Source organism: Eleutherodactylus coqui, chromosome 11 (assembly GCF_035609145.1).
Source record: "Eleutherodactylus coqui strain aEleCoq1 chromosome 11, aEleCoq1.hap1, whole genome shotgun sequence".
NCBI classification, from domain to species: Eukaryota; Metazoa; Chordata; class Amphibia; order Anura; family Eleutherodactylidae; genus Eleutherodactylus; species Eleutherodactylus coqui.
This window is the reverse complement of record NC_089847.1, coordinates 76,515,058-76,531,799: the sequence shown is the minus strand read 5'-3', so window position 1 is coordinate 76,531,799 and position 16,742 is coordinate 76,515,058. Positions and strand designations below refer to the sequence as shown.

General features: G+C 42.1%; 1 protein-coding gene across 1 annotated transcript in view; it reads left to right on the top strand.

Annotated features, from left to right (window-relative positions):
* The window catches only part of DUS2 (dihydrouridine synthase 2), a 97,129-nt gene that overhangs the window by 24,768 nt on the left and 55,619 nt on the right, over window positions 1–16,742 (top strand). The window contains exons 6-8 of the mRNA XM_066582681.1: window positions 6,156–6,216; window positions 12,251–12,298; window positions 15,528–15,593. Coding sequence (XP_066438778.1) covers window positions 6,156–6,216; window positions 12,251–12,298; window positions 15,528–15,593 — 175 coding nt within the window. The remainder of the gene's footprint in view (window positions 1–6,155; window positions 6,217–12,250; window positions 12,299–15,527; window positions 15,594–16,742) is intronic.

Below are 16,742 nucleotides of genomic sequence, written 5' to 3'. Positions count from 1 at the left end.
ATAGAAAGCATGCACTGCAAGTAAAGAATAATTGGGAAACCAAACAGATTTTTTTGGGTTAACAGCTGTAATCCATAAGTAACATGCAAAGTGACCTATGAGATTGTTGTTTGTTTTCCGTTGCGCAAAAAGTTTGGATTTCTCTTGTGTTTTAAAAAAGCTGCATATAGTAACATACTACTCTCATATTCCTGTTATGCTATCCTTCTGTTTAAAAAAGGGAATCATGGGGTGCAAGTCAGACGCAGGCAGGCAGGTTGTTCACCCTTCTGCTCTGTTTGTCTTTTGAGGTAAGACTAAGGCTGGGTTCACACGGGGCGGAATTGCTGCGGATTTGCTGCGTTTTTCCGTTGCCTATCTGCGGGACATTTGCAATGCAAACCCAAGTCAATGTGTTTTGGCAAAAAGTTGTTTTCACAGAATGGAATTTTTCCGCACTGCCGCAGTGCTGAATTGTTGTTGTGTCGCGCTTTTTAAAGACAGAGCATGTCAATTCTTTGGACGTTTCCACTGTGTTTTTTTTTGTCCATAGGCCTCCATGTTCGCACACTAAAAAACCCTGGCAATAATTTAAAAAACTTTGCAGCTTTAACCCATTCCCGCTGCAGGGCGTAAGTTTACATCCTGGGAGCGGGGTACTTCCCGCAACAGGGCGTAAACTTACGTCCTGGAGATAGCGCTGGATCATATGTGATCCAGCGCTATCCCGCAGCGGGAGCCGGCTGTCACTCACAGCCGGCGTCTCGCTGCAGCAGCGGGGGGACATCGGAGATGCGCCCGCCACTGTTAACCCCTTCCCTGCCGCGATCTAAGTAGATCGCGGCAGGGAAAGAGTTCACAGCGGGAGCGCGGCTCCCTCTGTGTCTCCGGCCGGAACTCGCCAGACACTGGCGTCCTGTATTGCCTATGCCTGAGATCGCTGTATGAGCGATAAGGCATGGGAGAGCAGCAGCTCTGCCATGCCTTATGACAGCGATCATCAGGGCAGTAATTAAAGTCCCTCAGAGGGACACAAACAGTGTAAAAAAAAGAAAGATTTAAAAAATGAATTTAAAAAAATGTAAAAAAAAAGAGTAAAAAAACCATTTTTTATGCTTTTTCTCAGATTAGCATAAAAAAAGGTAAAAAAAAAATAAAACCCCACATATTTGGTATTGTCGCGTCCGTAACGTACGATAAGTTGCACATGCTTTTGACTGTGCACCGAAAAAAAACGCTAAAAAAAAAAAATTTTTAGCATTTTGCCTCACTAAAAACGCAATAAAAGTGATCAAAAAAGTCGTATGTACGCCAAAATGGTACCAATAAAATCTACAGCTCGTCTCGCAAAAAATAAGCCCTCATAGAGCTCTGTACATCAAAAAATAAAAAAGTTACGTGACTTTGAATGCAGCAATTTAGAATAGAAAAAAGATTTCCAAAAAAAAGGGTTTTTATTGCAGAAAGGTGGGAAAACCTAAAAAAAATGTTAGAATTTTGGTATCGTTGTAACCGTACCGGTCTGCAGAAAAAATGGAAAGTCTCATTTATGCTGCATGATTAACGGTGTAAAAAAAAAAAAAAAAATCTATGGCAGAATTGATGCGTTTTCTCTCTCTGCTATCATTAAAAAAAAAAAAAAAATTTTACAATATAGTCTATGTACCCAAAATTGGCATCGATAAAAACTACAGTTCGCCACGCAAACAACAAGCCCTTATACGGCCGCGTCCACGGAAAAATAAAAAAGTTATGGCTTTTGAAAAATGGAGATGGAAAAATACCAAAAAATCGCTTGGTCCTCAACGCCAAAATAGGCCATGTCATGAAGGGGTTAAACGCATATTTTTTTTTTGTGCAGAAAAACCGCACATAATACGCAACAATAAACGCAAGATCGAATTAAGCTGGTCAGCGGTTTTGCCGCAAATGCGGAAATTCTGTTGAATGTCCACACAGAATTTCTGCAGCAAATCTGTGATAAATGTGCCCTGTGTGAACCCAGCCTATGGGATCACTCACACGAGCATATTTAGCCAGCGTACTACACTTATAATGCGCAGTGCTAAGAGCTCCGTGATTTACATTGTACTAACAATACAAGTAGATACATGTACTTACATACATGATCACCATAGTTCAATGATGCCATCATCCTATACAAGTATTGTTTAAAAAGCATGTGATCATGATAATACTCTACAATCATACCAATAAGTTAATTTGGAATTCAGATTGTGAGCTCCAATGGTGCAGGGACAGATGTGAGTGGTGACCTTTCTTCTACGGGAGTACAAAATATGCTTGTGCCATATTCTGTGTGATGTACATCGCAATAATAATAATGTGTGTGTGTATATATGTATATAATCTGGTATGTTCTCTTTCCTTATTTAACCCCTGCGCTGTGTGTTGTTCCCACATTACAGAACTATTCCAATAATGTTTCCGATAATGATGCAGTAAGCGGAGGCAAACTGATTTTCCTCTTCCTCCCATGAATACTGTGTTTGTTATGTGAAAGTTTCCGAGAAGTTCTATATTTAAATGCTGACTGTTGCTAGGATACTTCTACATCAAACACCCAAATAACGTACCCTTTGAGTACATCATGTTCTAGGCTTTTGTGAAGATTAAGACAAATTGCACATAAGGGCACATTCACACGGGCGTATGAGTACAACGCTGTGAGCCTTGCAGCATTGTACTCCTCACAGCCCCTACACTGTGCCTGCCTAGAGTCAGCATAGATGGCGTGCGGGCTGCGATTCTGACGTCATGTACATGCTCAGTGTGACGTTTTTCAAAATCGGCCGCTCTGTACAGTGCGGGGCTGCGTATTAAACGCTCCCCATTCCCAGGCATTACGATGGGGCATCGTTTTAATACGCAGCCCCTCTTCAAGTGCTCTATATGAAACGAGGAAAAATGGCGCATGCTTCCATTTATTTCTCCTGTTTTTTATACGCAGTGTCCCCTTGCAGTTCCAACACAGGTGTGAATGGAAGAATGAAAGTACAGACTTTCATTGCCTCCATTCACCGCGTGTTACGCATGGGAAATACGCAGTGACAATGCGCACATGTGAATGAGCCCTAGGGCTGTAGTTACATGGCGAGTGGGTTTTTTTTTTTCTGCGCTTGCGATGCATTTTGGCTTCGAAAATGCATCGCTGTACATGCAATTTTCATGCACGTGAAAAAATTGTACGCTGTTCCAATAGTTAAAATAGAAAAAAAAAATACCATTGTGCTCATATACAAGAACAACAATTGTCCAAAAATAGGACATGCTGCGACTTTTTTTTATCTTGGACCAAGCCTGAGAGAAAAATAGCCCATGTGTATAAACTCATAGAGAGTAATAGGTTCTTTAGTCGTGCGGGTTTCATCCATATTGCATCGGACGCTTTCAACGCCTTCTGGTGCCATCAGCGCTTTTGGGTTAAATCCTCCAGCCCCAACAGTGAAGTTTCTCCCAGCCTGACTGATGAAAGGGCCTATCCCAAAATGCATATTTGCTGTTTAAATTGATTAAGGCCTCCTTCACACGGGCGACAAAGTCGTGCGATTTTGTAGCATTGCTACGATGCTACAAATTGCATGTATGAGAAGCCCATGGTTTCCTATGGGTTCCTTCACACATGAGATGTTTTGTAGCATGCTACAAAACAACACACAAACCTCGCAGGTCCGGCGATATGCCCGCGACACGCGAGGTTTTGTAGCCCATGTCTCTCTATGGAGCCTTGCTCTCTGTTGCATCACACGAAAACGCGGTTTGCATGCGATGCAACTTTGACAATAGCAGATGCTACAAAGTTGCGTGATTTTGTAGCGTCACATGCGACTTTGTAGCGCTACAAAATCGCGGTATTGCTGCGAGAAAATTGCAGCGATGCGGTGTCGCCCGTGTGAAGGAGGCCTTAATAAAAAGAGAAGTTGGAAAATTTTATCCCAGTGTCTGTTTAATTTTTTTGGAAAGCAGCGCCTAAATGCGAGTATTGTATCTTCACTCACTCCACTTGACCACCATTTGGTGGATCTATCTGGTCGGCAGTGCCTCCCTAGTGAAACTTGTTTCACACACGTTCACACTATTTTCTCTTCAGCTCCTTGAGGTCTCTCTGACCTCAAGGAGCTGACCAGACCCCACACCCTTAAATACACCAGGTTTGCTTCACCCTTTTCCTACCTCTTTATTTCAAACCTAGGACTTCTATTAACCATGTATCTTAACCCTTAACAATCCACTTTGTATCCTGGTTTTCCTAGGGGGCTGTTATGCAACGGCGCTATATGCTGGCTAAAGCCAGTACTGCATGAGGTGACACGTTGGTTAGGCGCTGACAGCAGAGAGATTGGCAATATACAGTAAGAGAACCCCGACGGACATCTTCCAACATCGGAGCTGTATGGCCTTATATCATAATGTCTTCAGAGGTCAGACAGTGGATTGGAAAGGGTTAATATGCCTAATTACAAGAAACACAGTGGCATTACTTTTGATATACACTTCGGTCAAAAGTCTTTGAACACCATGGGCAGTCAAGGATTCTGGGCGATTATGAACGAATAAAACACAATGGTCAGGACAGGGCGTGACAGCTTGACCATGCGAGGAGCAGGAAAGTGTAATAGGAGCACAGTGCTCCGATTGATTTCAATGGGACTGAAGACAGTGCTCCTACTTCCTCCACTGGCAGTGATGACAACGTCCAGTCCGCTGCACTGACATAGGAACAGAAGATCAGCTGATCGACGGGGGTCCTGAGTGGCTGACCCCTGTTGATCAACTACTGACGATTTATGCACAGTCCTTAGTCAGGTTATGAGTTTATAAAAAGGCCAGAAAACTCCTTTAAAACTATTCTTATTTTTAACACCATGTGGTCATTGGGAACCAAAATCATCATAAAGATTTGCAGTTGGTCAGTTCTTGGAGATGGTTGTGAGCAAATGTGGAGGAGAGATGAGAGCCACAATTAATGCTTACTACAACAGAGATGGTCCTACCATGGAATCTTATGCTCTACTGTAAACACATAAATGACACGGACACCAGCTGGAGTATAATGGCCGCAGCATTTATTTTTTAAAACTGGGTTTAAAATCAAACATTAAAATTCAAATCATCACTCGGAAATAAATGGAAATACTGGGTAGACCTCACCCTAGATGCTCCAGTCTACTACCAACCATCAAATTTACTCCATTTTCTTGCCACCTCAAGAAAAAGGTAGGCGGTAATCCCCCCCCCCCCCCTTTAAAAAAATTATGCCCGCAACAAGAAAAGCAGTCCATTAGAAAATCAAAAAACATATGGGCAGGTGGGACAACTTGAGGTACTGAAAAAAAAACATACTGATGCTCCTGTCCTGTCAGCTCCTCCTTAAATGAATAACGGCCAGCACTAATCGCCATCCTCCTCTTGTTACCAGGACAGTAACCTTCAGGCAGCTTCACCTGGCTTTTCCCGCCGTTTTCTCCCAACCAATCCCAGCTCACTTCTGTGCTCTCCTTCTCCCTGGCAACTCCAGCTCTTCACAGCATACATTCTGGTAAACCTATGAAACTCAAATGACAGCCATTCAACTTTGCACCCCGCCCCCCCATACACATTAACCCTTTCCTGTGATTAAATCTCACTCAGATTCCATGAGGCTTCAGGACCTAAGCGTCCCTCAGCCCAACATTCCTGTCATTGCCTCAAAACTGAGGATCTCTGGGTCCACTGCTGCATATGCCAACAAAGATTAACCACCAGGTTGACACCATGGGAGCTGTGCCTGCAGTACCAAGCCTGGCTGCTGCAATACCGACAGCTCTATCTGCTTCCAGCGCTGGCTGCACTGACAGCGGGCCTGGGGGATTAACTGATTGGTGGGGATCCTGAGTGACAACCCCCGCTTATCAACTATTGATGACCTTTCCTAATAAGTCATCAATAGTAAAAGGAAACCCCGTTAAGCAATGCAAGTAAAATGTAAAACTGGACAGAATTATGGGTTATAGTTCACAATGTGTAGGCATTTGATTATTGACAAAAGCTATATTGTTTATTGGTTATTTTTAATCCCTTTTCCACGTATTACCCTGAATAATGTAGACTGCTGTAAGATTTAACTTTTTTATAATCTATATTTATCATTATACCATATTCTTTTTTTTGTGTAGAGAAAATGATGTCGCTGCTATTGATGTGAACATGGGCTGTCCAAAGGAATATTCCACCAAGGTACTATGTTGTTGTGTTTTTTTTTTAACTTTTTATTTATGCCTTGACTTGCATTATACAGGGTGATTCTCTCGCTAGGAAACCCCAACATTACTTAATAACTTTTTATAATTTATGGTTTTTTGTGAAAATTGACATGGAACAAGATTGTGGAGCAGATTTCTGAAAACTGTCTAAATGAAAATCTGCCTCTGTTGCCCATAGCAACTAATCACACAGCATCTTTCATTTTTCAAGCACACTGTAGGCGTTTGCATCATTGTACTCCAAGCATGTTCGGAGTGCAGAACACATGCTTTGGCTGTTCATCATTGCCAGCAGCATTTCTGAAGCACATGCTCTGGTTGATCATCATTACTAGAGCACACTTGGTGTGTGCACTTCTGTTTGTACTGTATCTTTTCTGTATGTGTCATAGAAAAACATTTTTGTTTTACTCCCAAAAAACCTTTATTACTGAACTTGCCTACCTTCTAAACATATCGTCCTGAAAGCACAGAATTGTTTCCTAAAAGTACCTAGAAATGCATGCATTTGTTTTTTGTTTTTTTGTTTTTTGGTCAATCACATCATCATCATCTGATTGGCTCATTCAGATTGTTGTTCATGAAAAAAACAGTTGCAATAAGTGCTTTTTTATCTGGGATCTATTTTAATCACACTTCTGGCCACATGATGTGTGATCTCCTGCTGCTTAAGCTGTTCATCATTGCACCTGCTAAAGCATGAGCACTCTGCAGTCCAACAGGTCACATGATTCAATCTATGTTGTTACAGGTTACTCTCAGAGTAATCCCAGAGTGTAATGATAAATACACCTTATGAGGAATAAAAGCTGAGCTGCGATTGGTTGCTGTAGGCAACAAAAGACAGTTTTTGTTTTACACAATTTCACAAATCTTCCCCTATGTCTATCAAACCGTCACACCACACAATGAAGTGAACTGTAACTGTGAATTTAAATTAGGTTGCGACTACCAAATGTTCATTAGCTCTGGGTGCAGCAAACATGTACCGTATATACCGGCGTATAAGGCGACGGGGCGTATAAGACGACCCCCCAACTTTCACCTTATACGCCGGTAATACAGTGGAGAAAAAAAAAAATCATTACTCACCTCCCCCGGCGTTCTGTCGCGCTCCGGCAGGATGTCGCTCGCTCCTCGTCCCCGGCGCAGCATTGCTTTCTGAATGCGGGGCTTGAAATCCCCGCCTCCAGAAAGCTAATACACACGCCGTCAGCCAGTTACAGCCATTCAATGACAGCATTGAATGGCTGTGATTGGCTGAAGGCGCACGTGGCTTCAGCCAATCACACTATTCAATGACATCATTGAATGGGTGTGATTGGCTGAAGCCACGTGCGCCTTCAGCCAATCACAGCCATTCAATGCTGTCATTGAATGGCTGTAACTGGCTGACGGCGTGTGTATTAGCTTTCTGGAGGCGGGGATTTCAAGCCCCGCATTCAGAAAGCAATGCTGCGCCGGGGACGAGGAGCGAGCGACATCCTGCCGGAGCGCGACAGAACGCCGGGGGAGGTGAGTAATGATTTTTTTTTTTTACACTTTTTTTTTTGGTATTACCGGCATATAAGACGACCCCCGACTTCAGAGCAGATTTTTCGGGGTTCAAAAGTCGTCTTATACGCCGGTATATACGGTAGTCAGTTGAATAGCGTGTGTTTTTGGTTTGTGAATACTGATGAACAGGTTCATTGAAACCATATCAAAGGGCATATAAGTATGGTGAAGAAAGTGTAGAGACAAGTCCTGTATTCACAGATTTGGTGACAAAATGGGATTCAAGTTAACAGAAGGTAACTTTCAACCAAAAGCCCAATGTGCCACACATCTAATGGAGGCATGAAGGAAATTGAAAGTTATTTCGGTTAACAAATCATTTAGAAAAAATCTGTAGCCACCGAGATCACTAGACCCGATCCCACCTGATTTTTTATTTTTTTTTCTTGTGGGGTTTACTGAAGGGCTGTGTATACAGCAATAAGCCTCAACTAATTGGTGGACTCAAAATGCAATATGATGGGAGATTACGGTTACCGATGTCACATTAGCAGATGTCTTCGCCAAGTGTTTCGATGCTGGAGGGGCGTAATGTTAGCATACACTTTAGCTAGACCTGGTTTTGCAATGTACAAAGTAAATACATTTTAATTTTCATAGGGAACCATGTGCATGACAGTTTACCTTTAGCTACCAATTGATGGAGATCTCTATTTGCATTAAAGGGAACCTGTCAGGTCCACACAGCACTATAAACTTAGTTATAGTGCTGCTAGGGGACGTGACAGGGAGCCAGGTGAGGTTTTTTTCTTATACTCTGCCACTGAAGATCAGACACTGCAATAAAAATCTGACTCTTTATATAGTGCTGTGCGCATGCTATACCCATACAAGTCTATGGAAGAACTCATGATTGTATTGTATTTATTTATTATGCAGGTGTGTGGTAATATTAACTACACATTATAAAAAAAGTATTCTTGTGTTCCTTTGTAGTAATAAGCTAGATACACCCATTTCTCTAGACCGGATGACCGTTTAATGGTGAGGTGATCAAGACTCCTTTGTGAGTTGAAACGCGTTCTGTCTAGTCTGAATCGCTGTGGCACCATTTAATAAAGGCAAAGTATTGTTTCACCTGAAGCCAGCTTCTTCTTCTTCTCCTGTGTATTCCTGATCGTTTAATGGATCTAAAAGTTTTGATACTCCAAAGGACTTTTTAAAAATGACCGAGACAGAAAAATATTGTAATTTAGACTAATGAGGACCCTCCGGACATTAAAGGGGTTGTCCCGCGGCAGCAAGTGGGTCTATACACTTCTGTATGGCCATAATAATGCACTTTGTAATGTACATTGTGCATTAATTATGAGCCATACAGAAGTTATAAAAAGTTTTATACTTACCTGCTCCGTTGCTGGCGTCCTCGTCTCCATGGTGCCGACTAATTTTCGCCCTCCGATGGCCAAATTAGCCGCGCTTGCGCAGTCCGGGTCTTCTGCAGTCTTCTATGGAGCCGCTCGTGCAGAATGCAGGCTCCGTGTAGCTCCGCCCCGTCACGTGCCGATTCCAGCCAATCAGGAGGCTGGAATCGGCAATGGACCGCACAGAAGAGCTGCGGTCCACGGAGACAGAGGATCCCGGCGGCCATCTTCAGCGGTAAGTATTGAAGTCACCGGAGCGCGGGGATTAAGGTAAGCGCTCCGGTAAGCTTTCTTTACCTCCCTGCATCGGGGTTGTCTCGCGCCGACCGGGGGGGGGGGGTTGGAAAAAAAAAAAAACCCGTTTCGGCGCGGGACAACCCCTTTAACATGTAGTCTCAGCATTGCCTGGTACGTGATATACTTGGTTCAAGTGTTAAAAAGCCAGCTCCATCAGATATGCATACAGAAATCGCTCCAATTGCAGCAGACAACAGTGTTCATATATGTAAAAGTCCAGCTCATCAGGTCAAACTAAAAACTTTAACTTTTAATAGATCCTTTAAAAGCAGAGTGCAAATGCATTAAGTGACTGACGCGTTTCGGTCATCCGTCCTTAGTCGTAGCTGTTACCATACTAAGTTAACAGCAGTATATGCAACAATGCCAACATGGAAATTGTAAACCCATGGGGTTAAAATCCCATGTGAGAACATAAACATATATTACCTTTCCTCCCCGTGTGCTCCAAACATGGCTGCCAAGCACTTCCTCTCCATTAACCCGGATGTGACCTTATAGCTCAAACATGGCAACTTATCAAGTATCTACAACCTAGCAAAATGCATACAGATCAAACACATCTAATACCCATTTTAGACACTATTGAGAACCTCGTGACTCGTTTGCCGAAGCGAGCTGATGAGGTCATCACCAGCTCGTCCATGCTTGAGCAGCCTGTTTATACTGCATGATTCTTGAGAATCATGCAGCTCTCATTCACTTGTCGTTCAGTGTTTTACACTCCTATGTTTTAACTTTCATTGTAAATTGTTTGCTGTCGCATCGTGCATGAGCTAAATACATATGCAACCCATCAGCCTTTAATAAAGCAGATATTAGCTATACAGCTGTACACATCATGTGCTAGTTTATAGGGCAGACACAAATATTTCAGTCCTGGACCTGTCCAAAATAACACAAAAAATGGTATTTAAAGGGTCTTTTGGTTATAAGAACACTGCAATACACATCACATGACCCATACAACTCCTTTAATGCAACTCCCATTTTGTCACTAAATACACATACTGGCTGGAAGCATAAATAAAGGCGTGTGTAACAAAGGGCATGTGACATATTTTGAGCATACCTTGTTCATTCAAGAACTACGGGGAGGACATACATGTTCGTTTTTCAGTGGTGAAAGTGACATAATTTGGGGAACAAACTAAATATGTACTGTATCTAAATCAGAAAACAGAAACTTCATCAAACATTTTTTATTTTTTTTTTAGTATTTCTACCCTGGGGAGCTCTAGTGTCTAGGGTGAAAATCCAATGGGCTTCTCGATCAAACAAAATACGTTTTAAGTTACCTCCCCTTTTCTGTTTTGTGTAAATGTTCAATTGCAAATACTGTAAATGATTTTAACTAACCTCCTATGTTGGTGAAGAAAGTGTCAGGAAGCACCAGAGATGGGTCTAATTCCTGGTTTGGTGATGTCATTGAGGTCTTCCAAAATTCACGTTTTAAATGTCCTACCAACAAAGGATAAATGGCATTCAGTGCACTGGATGACACAAATAGTATTGTAGCTGTTACAGTAACTTTTAATATATTAATGGTATCTGTTGTGTTGATGAACATTTTACATACTCACACGTTTTGTACAGCTGTGATCCAAACCGTAAAAACCCTTTGTGGGCCAGCAATGTAGAGGTTTCATTTTCTGTTGGCAACATGCTAGGTGATAATACATAGGGAAGGTTAGGGGCCCTTCTTGACACTATATTGTAACCCTGACCAAAATGCTTCTCAAATCGTCATCTGGAGAAGACTGATAATGTTTGTTCAATTCAACAGCATTAAGAAAATGATACAGTATTGTAATGCCACAGTCTGTCTCTCAGGGGTTCTGTTCTTTATTGCAGACAGCATAATTCTTTGTTAGAAAGGCAGATTGCCTGTTGCAATTATGCTTCATCCTAGTAATTTATCCCACAGGGATTGCCCTAATGTATATGTGGTGGGTGTAGGCTTCGCGCATGTAAAACTGCGTTTTCCTGTAGGTGGTTTGCAAATAATTTGAATCTCCTTCTACCCCAGGTGAGAAAATAGAGTTCTGCATGTATGAAAATGGCATGTGAATGAGAGATTTGAAAGGATTATCATTCATTTATTTGACAAATTGCGGTATGGCAGGTATCACAACAGCGCTGAATAGTGAAGCTGCAGCATAAACGCCTGCCACTCCATAAACCGGTCAGAGGGAGGCAGGCGATGCAGCCCACATGCTTCCACTGCCGCTTCATCATGAGAGTGGAGGGACAGGAGACACTAAAACAGTGACTGATGTGCAGGTTGTGCTCTTCTACTAATGCTGCCCGGCCGTCCTAGGCGCTGGACCTGCAGTGCCTAATGGCAAATACGGGCCTGTACAGAATGCATTTCTGTACTCCAGGGCTCTTATATGTCATTGGAGTAAGCATTAGATTTATGAATTGGATAGGCAATGAAAGCTTAAACTACTATTGCCCTGGCTAACTACAGCATACATCCTTAATGACATTACCTGATTTGAGCATACAATATTTCTAAATGTTTTGAATAAAAGTAATGTTTTAGTCCCATATTCATCCAATCTGATAGTAGGACCTGCATGGTTGCACTACAGTTTCTCAGTGAAGTGTGTCCTTTTGATGTACTAGTTTGAAGGGGACCAGTGAGTTGCTATATTCTAGTCCGTTAGCACTGTACAACATGCCGTATGTCAATTTACTTAGTTAAGCTCCTCTAATTGATGTGATGTATGCTGTAAAATCTGTTCATCAAACCTGTCTTTTACTATGAAATTCTGTATGTTTTAGGGTGGCATGGGAGCAGCCCTTCTGTCAAGTCCAGAAAAAATTGAGAAAGTAAGTGATTAATGCTTCATCTCTAAAGTAACTGAAATTACTCAAATAAAGGGAATCTGTTGCTATATTTTCTGACTATAAGATGCTACGGACTTTAAGATGCACCCCAGGGACAACAAAAATTAAGAAAGGAAATATTTCATACTTCCCTAGTGCCTTAGCAATCTAAGGAAGTAGACGAGTCAAAGTCACTAACTTTGGTCTAGGGTAGTGCCTCCTTTCTTCATATACTAGCATTGGGGAGGGGGTTACGAGCAACTGCTAAACCTAGTGCCTCCTCTTGTTTTGACCATTGACACAAATTGTAGTGCCACATTAAATGTCTGTGAAAGCTGTCTACTTGTCCTACTTTTATCTTTTTTGCTCCACTGTATGTATTTTTTTTTTCTTATGGTCTCTGACATACACGCACCTCTGCAGCACACGCATGGATAAAACCCCTTTTTGTTACCAAGGCCTTTGATGCCGAAATGTCCTCATTAACATTTCATATTTTCAAAACCATATTTTTTTACTCGAATGTTTGTAGCATGGATTAGGCTTTATTATTATACCGGGACAGGGCCATTATCTTTTAATTTTATGTTTTCTATACAGAAAAATGGGCAGAAGTAAAAATTAAAAAAATGAAGGAAATTTGAATTTTTTACTAACTAATTCAGTGTCCTGAATTGAAAAAAAAATGTTAAACCTTCTCACACTCCTGTGTATAACAATACTAAATATTGTGCACTCGGATTAATTTATCATCACTCAAATACCTGGGAACAATGCTCCACATATTTGTTTTCCGGTATCTCCTGTCTTTAGCTGATAATTTGGCTTACTTTGACCACTAAGGTTATCACTTAGGGTGAATACACACGGGCAGATTTGAATTGCGGAATCCGGAATAGGCGACCACCTCTGGATTCTGCAGTAAATACCGCCCATAGCATGCAATGGTAAAGTGATTCTTCATGCACACGAGCGGAAAGCAATTGCAGTTTTCACTCACGGAAGAAGAATCGCAGCATGCTTCATTTCTCTCTGTTGCTATACATGGAAATAATTTTATCTACTGAAGGTAGCCGGGAGACAGGAGATTTTAAATCTCCCAGGAGATCCATGCTTCTGTGCATGCGCTGCCATTTTCCCTTTGGCGCGCATGCACAAGCCCGTGGCGGCTCCAGATGGCCGCGGGACATCGCAGAGGACGGGGGTGAGTATTCTCAGCTGCTGTCATGATCCATGACTGCAGCTGAAATCTTTACTTTTTTAAACTTTTCGGTTGGATGCCGGCGATCAGGGGACCGCAGTCCCCGGTGACATCTCCTGTCTCCCGGCTACTGAAGGTAGCCAGGAAATTTTAAATCTCCTGTGCCGATCTACTCTTCTGTGCATGCGCCGCCATGTTTCCTTTGGCGCGCATGCGCAGAAGATGGCGGAGGGTCCGCTCCAGACCGAATCGGCAGCAAGCCGGACTCCAGTGAGCATTTTCGGCCCCCCTCATGGAAGCGTTCCATGAGGGGAGCTGATAGTCTAACTTTTAAAAAAACTTTTATTTACTTTAATGCGATCGCCGGTATCCGGTGGATGACAGCTCAATGCTGTCGGCTACCTGCGGGCACCGACAGCATGGAGCTCTCACATCCAGAGCCCACGTGGCTTTAATCTCTGCAGGACACATGTTTTTACGTCCTCAGGGAATAAAGCCCACTTGGGCAGGACGTAAAAAGACTATGGGCTGGTCACTGAGGGGTTAAGCTTCATGCCTAAACTGTCTCTCCAGCTCATCAGTGTCCTGTACACTGGTAAATTGACCTGTATCCTGCACACCCCGCTTGCCTTCTGCCTAATCTTACCCACCACTCCTAGGACAGGGGGCTAATATTGATTTCATGATTCTAATAAAAGTCAGCTAATTAATTAAATTAGTCGCACGGTTCTATTCACAAGTGAAAAATGCTTCTAGCAGCCTGTACAAATGATGTAATGAATTATACAGTTGTGCACAATTCATATTGTTGCTATGTATGCTGTAGGGGTGCAGTTCTACAAGGGCATAGTTCTCAGGGCTCCGGCACACTGGTAATGGCGATATCGCTGCAAGAAAATTGTGATAAAAAGGCGACTTATTTCCCTGTCCTTTTTGAGTGTCAGCACTGAATTTTGTTGCAAAACCATCACTGCCACTTGTGATTTTCTCACGCGTCTCTTCACGCGATTTAGACCTGATTTTTTTTTTTTAAAACAGAAGTCCATAGGAATTTCTAATATTAAAATCAAATTCCATGATAAACGCAAGTTCGTGCTTTGCGATGTGATAAAAAGTAGGGTCCATAGAGAAACATAGGCGATAAAAGCCGCAGAAAGATAGCACATGCGAGGGAAAAAAACAAAAACACCGCAACATCGCACGACTGAAATCATCACTAATGTGAAGGAAACCATTGAAAATCATTGGTTTCATAATTCTGTGTTTCACTCACTCTCGCATTGCACAAAATTTGCGCCTTTTTCTCGCAAGTGTGAAGGTGCCCTTAGAAACAGCAATAATATACAGCAGATGATCAGACTTCTCCACACTATGCCCGTGTGTATCCCAAGCTCTGATCCAGACTGACTAATAAGCGCAGTGGAGTCACCTGAGCTGACAGAGAAACCTCATACTGGAGTAAGAGAGGGAGTGATGAGTCCCAGTACCAGCCTACCTATCATTCAAATACAAATCCAGCCCCCAACATATTTAAGTAAAGGCTCAGCAAATTGGATTTCTGGATTTTTTAATTGCATCCAGCTTAATCATCTTTTTTGCCTGTTGTGTGTTTACATTATATACCATATTCTCTTATATATGCCAGAACTTACCTAATCAAGTTTCATAAAAATATATATTGGACATATCAAACAGTTGATGTACAGCCAAAAGATGGATTGTTCATTAGCTCGTCTTCTTGATTGTGATTCTTGAGGGGGATGGGGGGGACGGACAAAAACTTATGTAAGTAATCATTTCATGCAGCTCTAGACCTGATACTGGAGTCAGGTATATGAATCAATCGTGACCTTCTTTTAATGAAACAAAAAGCTCTTTTTTATTGCATCCTGTATGTTTATGTACTCTAGAATGAATGTTAATTATATGTTTAAAAGCCTGCGTGTGATGCCCGTACTTTTACATGACTGTATGAAAGTATTTCGAATGACCGTAATGTGTTTTTTAATTGAGCTCTTTATTTTTCCACAGATACTGAAAACATTAGTGAATGGAATTTCCAAGCCAGTGACATGTAAAATCCGCATCCTTCCTACAGTAAGAGCTATGTTATATTCTATCTACTCTGTTCTACATTTTCTTACTATTTCAATGAAACTTAACCCCTTCATGACATGGCCTATTTTGGGCTTAAGGACACAACAAATTTTGGCGGATTTTCTTCTCCGTTTATCAAAAGCCATAACTTTTTTATTTTTCCGTCGACGCGGCCGTGTGAGGGCTTGTTTTTTGCGTGGCGAACTGTAGTTTTTATCGGCGTCATTTTTGTGTACATTAACTATATTATAAAACTTAAATTTTTTTTTTAATGATAGCAGGGAGAGAAAACGCATCAATTCTGCCGTAGATTTTAAAGGGGTTGTCCCGCGCCGAAACGGTTTTTTTTTTTTTTTCAATAGCCCCCCCGTTCGGCGCGAGACAAACCCGATGCAGGGATAAAAAAAACAAAAACAGATAGTACTTACCCGAATCCCCGCGGTCCGGCGTCTTCATACTTACCTTGTGAAGATGGCCGCCGGGATCTTCACCCTCGGTGGACCGCAGGGCTTCTGTGCGGTCCATTGCCGATTCCAGCCTCCTGATTGGCTGGAATCGGCACACGTGACGGGGCGGAGCTACGAGGAGCCGCTCTCCGGCACGAGCGGCCCCATTCAGCAAAGGAGAAGACCGGACTGCGCAAGCGCGTCTAATCGGGCGATTAGACGCTGAAGATTAGACGGCACCATGGAGACGGGGACGCCAGCAACGGAGCAGGTAAGTGAATAACTTCTGTATGGCTCATATTTAATGCACAATGTACATTACAAAGTGCATTAATATGGCCATACAGAAGTGCTTACCCCCACTTTGTTTCGCGGGACAACCCCTTTAAATTTTTTTTTTACAGCGTTAATCATGCAGCATAAATGAGACGTTCCATTTTTTTCTGCGGACCGGTACGGTTACAACGATACCAAAATTCTTGCATTTTTTTAAAGTTTTTTTCTGCAATAAAAACCCTTTTTTGGAAAAAAATTTTTTCCCTAAATCGTTGCATTCAAAGTCCTGTAACTTCTTTATTTTTTGATGTACGGAGCTCTGTGAGGGTTTATTTTTAGCGAAATGAGCTGTAGTTTTTACTGGTACCATTTCGGGGTACATACGGCTTTTTTGATCACTTTTATTGCGTTTTTAGTGAGGTAAAAT